The following is a 9,663-nucleotide window of genomic DNA, read 5'->3' as shown; positions in this document are numbered from 1 at the left end:
TGGATAATTATGCCGGATGCGATTACTCATGTAATAGCTATAACATAGGGTGACACAGAACTAGCTCCAATTCATCAATGTAATGTAGGCATGTATTCCATAAATAGTCATACATGCTTATGGAAAAGGACTTGCATGACATCTTTTGTCCTACCCTCCCATGGCAGCGGGGTCCTAGCGGAAACTAAGGGATATTAAGGACTCCTTTTAATAGAGAACCGGAACAAAGCATAGCACATAGTGAATACATGGACTCCTCAAACTACGGTCATCACCGAGAAGTATCCCAACTATTGTCACTTCGGGGTTGTCGGATCATAACACATAATAGGTGACTATAGACTTGCAAGATAGGATCAAGAACACACATATATTCATGAAAACATAATAGGTTCAGATCTGAAATCATGGCACTCGGGCCCTAGTGACAAGCATTAAGCATAGCAAAGTCATAGCAACATCAATCTCAGAACATAATGGATACTAGGGATCAAACCCTAACAAAACTAACTTGATTACATGGTAAATCTCATCCAACCCATCACCTTCCAGCAAGCCTACGATGGAATTACTCACGCATGATGGTGAGCATCATGAAATTGGTGATGGAGGATGGTTGATGATGACGACATCGACGAATTCCCCTCTCCGGAGCCTCAAACGAACTTCAGATCAGCCCTCTCGAGAGAGATTAGGGCTTGGCGGCGGCTCCGTGTCGTAAAACGCGATGAGACTTTCTCTCTGATTTTTTTCTCCCCGAACGTGAATATATGGAGTTGGAGTTGAGGTTGGTGGAGGTCCAGGGGGGGCCACAAGATAGGGGGAGCGCCCTATAGGGGGGGGGCGCCCCTTGTCTCGTGGACAGGGTGTGGGCCCCCTGGTGTATTTCTTTCGCCCAAAAATTCTTATTAATTCCAAAAAGTGCCTCCGTGGATTTTTAGGACATTCCGAGAACTTTTCTTTTCTACACATAAAACAACATCATGGCAGTTCTGCTGAAAACAGCGTCAGTCCGGGTTAGTTTCATTCAAATCATGCAAATTAGAGTCCAAAACAAGGGCAAAAGTGTTTGGAAAAGTAGATACGTTGGAGACGTATCACGCCCCATTGGCGGCCATAGCAGCCACCGAGCTGGTGGCCGCGAGCGAAGCCGACGAGGAAGTAGCCGCCCCCTTGGCGGCCACAGTAGCCACCGAGCCGGCGGCCGCGGACGAATTCGCAAGCACACACATGCCCGCCCTAGCCCCTGGCACCTTGGAGGAAGCCACCGCTCCAACGGCACCCAGCCCCGCCGTCGAGCCGGCGACCGCGGACTCAGAGGCAGTCCCGCCCAAGCGAGCATCGGCTTCCGCAGCGCCCACTTCCAGTTCCATCTCGACCTCCCGCTGGCTTGCCATCAATCCCTGTTTCACAAACAATGACCAAAACAGAGACGCAACAGAAATAGAGGGCACCCAGCACTTGTATAGCAGCCGCCGCCTCTCCACTAGGTCACCTGTTGGAGACGTCACTTTTTCGTGCCCAGAATAATGACATTTTGATTCTCTAAATTTTACTCCAGCCGTTTCACCACACAATTGGACATTGCGTCGTCTCTAATCTCAACTATAGCAAGTAGTGCATGGACATCTAGCAAATTTCTCCCTAAACAATATATCAAGGTACTCTTCTTCCCAATACCAAAACTTGCATCCTTCCTACAATCAGATTTGAGCAAACAATAAGTCCCAAATTACAACGAATCCGAAGAACAACCGCAAAATAACCACTCACCCCATCCTTTTGGCACTTGAAGAATACCTGTATGTTGTGGGAATTGCATGATGTATTGCCCTTCGTGCATAGGCACGTATATATGATGTACAAAGGTGGACCACGGATCTCAACTATACAAGGAACTAGGAGGCGGGCCCAATACACAATATGCACGTAACACATATACTCAACACCCCCCGCAGTCGAAGCGGCACCACGGCTGACGCAAAGACTGGACCGGAACTCCTCAAATGACGCCATAGGCAAGCCCTTGGTCATGATATCGGCAAATTGTTGGGAAGTAGGGACGTGTAAAACACAAATATGACCAAGGGCCACCTGTTCCCGAATAAAATGAATATCCAACTCAATATGCTTGGTCCATCGATGATGCACCAGGTTAGCGGAGAGGTAGACCACCGAGACTTTGTCGCAGTAGATCACCGTGGCACGGTCAACAGGGTAAGAGAGCTCCTGAAGCAGCTGGCGAAGCCACGAACACTCGGCGACGGCGTTGGCCACCGCACGATACTCAGCCTCAGCACTAGGACGAGAGACCGTAGGCTGCCGCTTGGACGACCACGAGATAAGTGAGTGTCCAAGGTAGACACAATAGCCCGAAGTGGAGCGATGAGTGTCAGGGCAGCCCGCCCAGTCTTCATCGGAGTAGGCGGTGAGGGCGGTGTCGGCGGAGGCGTGAAGCGTGACGCCAAGATCCATAGTGCCACAGATATAGCGGAGAATCCACTTGACGGCGGCCCAGTGAACATCTCGAGGAGCATGCATATGAAGACACACCTGCTGCACGGCATACTGGATCTCCGGTCGAGTCAGAGTGAGGTACTGGAGAGCACCAATGATAGACCGATAGAAAGCAACATCCGAAGTAGGAGAACTATCCATGGTAGAAAGCTTGGCCTTCGTATCAACAGGAGTAGTGGCGGGCTTGCAATTAAGCATGCCGGCGCGCTCCGGGAGCTCGTGAGCGTACTTCCACTAATGAAAGAAGAAGCCATCCGGACGGCGCACCACCTCGATACGGAGGAAGTAGTGCAAAGGACCCAAGTCCTTGATGGCGAACTCAGCGAGAAGAGGAGTCATGAGCTCACTGAGGAGACCAGCAGTACATGCCGTCAGGATGATGTCGTCGACATAGAGCAGCAGGTAGGCCGTGTCAGAGCCCTGATGGTAGACGAAGAGCGAGGCATCCGAGCGGGTAGAGCGGAACCCAAGCTGGTGGAGAAGCGCCGCGATGCGCTGGTACCAAGCGCGCGGAGCCTGCTTGAGTCCGTACAAGGGCCGCGAAAGCAGGCACACGTGGTCGGGAAGCGTCGGGTCAACGAACCCGGTGGGCTGCTGGCAGAAGACCTGCTCCTCGAGGTGACCATGGAGGAAGGCGTTGGAGACATCCATCTGGTGCACCGGCCAAGCATGGGAGACTGCAAGGTGGAGAACCATGCATATCGTGCCGGGCTTGACGACCAGAGCAAAGGTGTCGGTGAAGTCGATGCCAGCACGCTGTCGGAAGCCACGAACGATGCAGCACGCTTTGTAGCGATCAAGGGTACCATCAGGATGGAGCTTGTGTTTAAAGACCCACTTCCCGGTAATCACGTTGGCGTGCCAGGGACAGGGAACAAGCTGCCACATCTGGTTACGCAATAGGGCGTCAAACTCTTGCATCGCAGCCATCTAGAGCGGGTCACGAAGAGCGGCTCGAATGGAGGACGGCAACGACGACGGCTCAGAGGTGGACACCGCATGGACATAGTCATCCGAGACGTAGCGAGAGCTCGGGCGAAAAACACACGTACGGGCGCGGGTGACCGGACTGGCCTCAGGCGCCGGGTGCCCTGGGAGAGGCGTTGAGGAGCCCGCGTCACCGGTGGCGGGAGGAACAGCCGGGGGTACCTGCTAAAACGGAAACACATGCTCATTAAAGTAAACGTGCTGAGAAGTGAACACACGGTGGGAGACGAGATCGTAGCACCGATATCCCTTGAAGTTGGAGGGATAGCCAATGAAGATGCAAGCAACAGAACTAGGTGCGAGTTTGTGAGGAGCGGAGTCGGCAGTGCTAGGATAGCAAAGGCACCCGAAAATACGCAAGCCGTCATACGATGGGGGCATACCAAAGAGAAGATGGTGAGGTGCATAGTTCCACCGTGGACGGCAGGGGCGAAGGTTAAGGAGAAGTGAAGCAGTAGTGAGTGCGTCCGGCCAGAAACAAGGCGGCACATTAGCATGGAACATGAGCGTACGAACAAAGTCATTCAGAGTGCGAAGGACGCGTTCGGCTCGCTCGTTCTGCTGTGAAGTACACAGGCATGTGAGATGAAAAACTGTGTCGTGGTGCAACAGAAAAGTGCGGAAAGCAAGGTTGTCGAACTCTTTTCCATTGTCAGTCTGAAGAGCAAGGATGGGATGCCCAAACTGCGTGCTGATATAGGAGTAAAAGGCCGTCAAAGTGGAGAGTGCATCCGACTTTTGTCGTAAAGGAAATATCCACACGTAGTGAGAATAATCATCAAGGATAACCAGATAATATAAGGAGCCCGAGTTACTAGGAACCGGAGAGGTCCACACATCACTATGAATCAACTGAAAAGGAAAAGAAGCTATGGTGGTGGAGTTATTAAACGGGAGGCGAACATGTTTGCCGACGTGACAGGCATGACAGGTGTGATCCTCTATCTTATTACAACTGAAACTAAAACTCCTAAGAATATGACGAAGTGTGACGGGGTTGAGATGACCCAAACGAGCGTGCCAGAGATCGACGCCGACGGAGAGAGCAACCGGTGCGGTGGTGGAGGAGGACGACAAAAGCACCAGATAGAGCTCGTCGAGGCTGTCACATCGGTGAAGTACCATCCTGGTTCGAGCGTCCTTGACACAAAAACCAAGCTCGTCAAATTCAACAGTAACAGGATTTTCACGAGTTAAACAACGAACAGAAACAAGGTTCTTAATAAGATGAGGTGACACAAGTATGTTAGACAAAGTAATAGGCATGGAATTAGAAGGAAAAGAAGTGTGCCCGACATGTGTGATAGGGAGTGTGGAACCGTCGCCAACAATGATATGGCGGTCGCTGGTGACGGGAGTAAAGGAGGCAAGATTACCAGGATGAGCAAACATGTGAGCCGTAACCCCGGTGTCCATGTACCAGTCACCTCCTCAAGTGTAGTTGTTCGGCATAGGCGCGGTGTGCAGCACGACGAGGAGCACCGGATCCCAAGGCACCGGCGGCAGGGCCGGCGAGGGCGGCGGCGGGTCCGCAGGGAGACCATAGGCGCCGCTCAGCTGCGGCGGTGGGTATCCTCCGTACGGCTGCGGAGCCGCGTAATACGCCTGGTGCGCCGGCGGGCACGGCACAGGAAGGGTTGGTGTAGGAGCTGGTGGAACCGGCATGGTGTAGGCATGAACAACACTGGTCCACGGGTTGTAGTCAGAGGCCCACGGAGGGGGCACCTGGAACTGCTGCTGCTGACGGGGCGGGCCGGTGCCCTACGGCTGCTGCTGCTGATCGCCGCGCCGGCCCCCACCTCGCCGGCCCCCGCGACGCTGTTCGGCGGGAGGGACGGGAGGGGCGGGTGGCTCATAGGGCAACAGGAGCAGCCCCGACTGCTGGGTGGCCGGGTACGGCGGTGGCGCTGTGTCGGAGGCGTGACGGGGGTGGCTGGAGGCACCGCGGAGCCGCCACGGTGGTGCCGGCGGCGAGGGCGGTGTGGATGGCCCGCGCCTTCACCTGCTTCATCCACCGCTCCTCCAAGTGGAGGTACGCAATGAACTTGGCGAAGGACAGGTTGGGGATGAGGCTGAGGTTCGCTGCGGCATTGCCGAAGTCCTTGTTGAGCCCGGCGGTGAGCGTGCTAAGGAGGAGTTCATCACCGATCTCCGTGCCAATATCGCGGAGCTCGTCAGCGAGAGTCTTCAGGCGGTGACAATAGTCGTCGACGGAGGTGCTGTCCTGGTGACACCAAAGAACTCTTGCTGCAAAAAAACGTGACGCTGGAGCTGGTTGCGGTGAAGAGCCCGTTCAGCTTGGTCCACACGGCGCAGGCATCGTCACCGTCCGCCACGACCATCTGGAAGAGGTCAGGCGAGATGGTGAGGAAGAACCACCGGATGATCATGGTGTCGATGATGGACCAATTATGGAACTTGGGGACGAGGCTGGAGTCGAGGGTGCCGTCCACGTGGTCGATGAGATGATACTCCCGGAACACGAGGGAGAAATACGTCTTCCACGTGTAGTAGGAGGAGTCCGTCTGGGAGAGACAAACCGACACCCGCTCAAAAATGTTCATCTTGCAGATGTCGTTCACGTTGGGAGGGTTGGCGTCGGCAAACGGGTTGGATTTGGTGGACGCGGAGGAGGTGACGGACGACATGACGAGGGATGGCAGCAAGCGGCAGACAGGAGATCGGGCAAAGAAGCGGTGGCAACGATCGGAAGAAGTGGCAGCAGCGATCGGGCAAAGCAGCAACGATCGGGCGAAGCGGGCGCGTGCAACAGTCGGGTTGTCGGTGGGCGCGTGCAGCGATCGGGGTGTAGTGGATGCGCGCGGCTAGCGAGTTGGCCCGATGTGGCGTAGCGATGGGGCTAGCGAGTTGGCCCGGTGTGGCGAGGCGAACGGGAGAGGGAAGCGCGCCGTGGGCGGTAGCGATCGGGAACGAGCCGGGCGGGCGCTGCGTGCTGGCGATCGGGACTGGTCAGGCGACGCTGGGGATCGGGAAATCGGGTGGGAGATGCAGCGGCGGGTGGAGCAGCTTCGACGGGGAAAAGCGACAGCAATGACTCGGGTCTGGCGGCTGCAGGTGGCAGAAAGTGGCGGCGGCGGGTCGCGACAGGAGGGCGCGGGCGGTGGCGGCTTGGAGCGGCGGCGGCGGATCGAAAGCGAGGAAAGAAGCCTAAAAAACTGATACAATGTATGTTGTGGGAATTGTACGATGTATTGCTTTTCGTGCATAGACACGTATATATGATGTACAAAGGTGGGCCATGGACCTCAACTATACAAGGAACTAGGAGGCGGGCCAAATACACAATATGCACATAACACATATACTCAACAATACCCATCTAGGATGTTTGGCGTGCTCGAAACTTAGCGCAGTACCACCCATAGGTAGTGGTCACACTTGATAATCGACAGCGGGGCCGACGAGCTGTTGGGCTACTGTTGAGCCCGACTGATGGCCGGAAGTGGTTGTGCCCATGGCCGATCGACGAGTGAGATTCGAGCGCCGAGAGAGGAAGGACATACCGAGATGCGACACTGAGTTGTTGCGGGGACAAGGCTATTTGGTCTCTAGTGAATCCATCCAAAGCACGACGGTGCCGGCGGCCGGGATGCGCCTAATACGGTGCTGACGGTGGCAGGAGAGGACCAAATTTGGGTGGGGGCGGGCGAGGGAACGCGACGGGTCCTACAGGCATCGACGGTGGCCCGTGGTGGCCGGCGGAGGCTAGAGGGGAGGCGCTGGAGTAGATGTGGTGCAGGGTTGGGATGGGTGCGGCCGATGGAGGAGGGGACTCTTTTTTGCTCGGGCGTGTGACACTAAGTAAAAATAGGAGCCCGCGGTGCCAAGGAGTAAACTTTTTACTCCACTAACCGGCTCGATCAGAGGAGTAAAACTGAAATTTTATTTCTCTATAGCTTTTTAGGACCCCACAAAAAGAAAAAAGGCTTTTTCGGAGATTGCTTAGAGGTGCCCTAAATTAGGGCAACCGTTGGAGATGCCCATAGGGTATGCTTTTGAAATTTTGGGTTGTGCCCTTCCAGAGTGTGGACTTGGTTAACTTCAGTTTCGGCTTTATTTAATAAAATGAGGCGAATTATTTTAACAAAAAATAAAATACTCACGTAGTATACTACTCCATCAGTTTCATAATATAAGAACATTTTTGATACTACATTGATGTAAAAACGCTTATATTATCGTCGGACAAAGGGAGTAGTCGTACGTGCTCTTGAATGAAGCACCAGTTCAACGGGGTCACACACACTCAGCAGGCACCAGACCTGAATCCGACGCTTCCGCGGCCAGAATCGTACAAGAGCTCCAAGGTACGCTGATTCACATTGCCGATGATCCCGCTGCTGCCGTCGGAGCTTTCTCCCCTGAAGGCGAGGCATCCTTCCACCAGAACCCCCGACGGCACGCTGAGGTCGACGGTGGTGCCGCCGCTGAACGTGAGGGCCACCTTGGGCACGGTGACGCTGCTGTTGCCGGTAAAGTTGTAGCACGTGTCGAGCCCGTTCTCCGACGGCGGCAGGAGCGGGTACTGGGACATGGCGCTCTGGAACGCCGTCCGCAGCGCCGCGTAGGCCGTCTTCGGGAGCCCCGTGATGACCGTGCCGGAGTCGATGATCATGCCCTTGGAGAACACCGCCGGCGGGATGTCCAGCGCTGTCCCGCCGACGCTTATGCCGGTGAGCGTGACGACGTAGAACGTCGCGAGCTCCGGGGATAGGTGGCGCATCGGCGTGAACAGGAAGTCGGCCGTGCTGTTGCTCGGCGCGCCGAGGGTGAGGAACCCGGCGCTGCCGCTCGTCGGCGGGAGGCAGTAGGAGAAGGTGCCGCCGTACACGGACGACGTCTGCGACACGAGCGACTCCGGCGCGCCGCCGAGGCCGAGGAGGCCGTCGAACTTGTCGTAGGGCCCGTGCTGGTTGCTGCCGCAGCCGAAGCTGAAGTTGCTGACGGAGACGCCGGCGTTGAGCGTGAGTGTCTCCGTGCTGTACACCCCCGTGGTGACTGCGTGGTTGCCGTACTCGATCGCGTACCCGCACAGGGAGGCGCCGCCGTCCGTGGCGTTGGTGCAGCCGTTGTCGTAGCTGTCGGCCGAGAGCGCCTTGCACGCGTCGGTGGAGCAGGGGATGGGCGCGAACGTGGACGACTTGCTGGGGTCGAACAGGGGGTCTTTCTGCGGGTAGCACTGCGCGGAGTTGCAGGGCGCGCACTGCACCCACGACAGGTCGCTGCCAGTGTCGATGAGCACGGTCTGCTGCACGGGCGGCGTGCCGATGCCCAGGGTGACCACGTACTCCAGCGAGTCGACCGAGTCGCCGAGGAACGTCGGGACGCTCGCGTCTCCTGCTGACAACGTTTTCGTGCGCGCCGAGGCCTTGCGAATGATGTAGTTGGCGCGGGCTCGGTCTCTGCGGAGCCTCTCGGCGAGAGACGGCTTGCCGCTGGCCCCCGAGGGCACGCACGGTCCGTGCCGGTGCGCCAGGGGCACGGACGCACGGTTCGGCAGCTCAGAAGTTACTGATGTGGAACATGCTGCTTCTGGCTCGAAGGAGCTGGCTGGCACCACTACGAAGTTGTGCTCCTTGCCTCCAAGCGCGACCGAGTAGAGGCAGCATAACAGAGCGCACCAGAGCACGGGGGAAACCATGGCTGCCATGTCCTAGGGTCTTGCTTGTCATGTACGGATGATCGGGTGAGTATTTATCGGCCAATGTCGTTAGCATTTCGATTTGTACTCATCGAAGACATACGGAGAAAACTAGGCAAAGATGAACATTAGCACTACATTACTTCCGTCGCCCTAATTGGATGTACATGTTGCATTGTCCTATTGTCCTTGGCAATGTACGCCGGACTTGCATGCGTTGCCATATGCCGACATATCTACCTTTGCATTGGAAACTTCATTCAAAATGGTAAACAGATGTGTTCGATCAGTCAACAGCAACAATATCGCTTTTGCTGATTACCAGTATGACGCGATCCGTTTGTTTGGGTAACGACCATCTTTGTCAGGCAATATTATTTTTTTGAGGCAATATTCAGATCCAAGCATTTGCTATTTGGCGCTTAAGGCGCCAGTTAACAGGCCCACAGCCGATTCCACTTCGCTAGCAAATGGGCAGACAAATATAGGATCCAATA

General features: G+C 55.6%; 1 protein-coding gene across 1 annotated transcript; it reads right to left on the bottom strand.

Annotated features, from left to right (window-relative positions):
- Window positions 1–7,771: 7,771 nt before the first annotated feature.
- Window positions 7,772–9,175, bottom strand: LOC123156974 (aspartyl protease family protein At5g10770-like). Its single transcript, XM_044575181.1, has one exon. It carries the CDS (start codon window positions 9,173–9,175, stop codon window positions 7,772–7,774), a length of 1,404 nt encoding a protein of 467 aa, XP_044431116.1.
- Between the last annotated feature and the right edge of the window lie 488 nt (window positions 9,176–9,663).

Source organism: Triticum aestivum, chromosome 7B (assembly GCF_018294505.1).
Source record: "Triticum aestivum cultivar Chinese Spring chromosome 7B, IWGSC CS RefSeq v2.1, whole genome shotgun sequence".
Lineage (NCBI taxonomy): Eukaryota > Viridiplantae > Streptophyta > Magnoliopsida > Poales > Poaceae > Triticum > Triticum aestivum.
The sequence above is the reverse complement of the archived record's forward strand: the minus strand, read 5'-3'. Positions and strand labels throughout refer to the sequence as shown.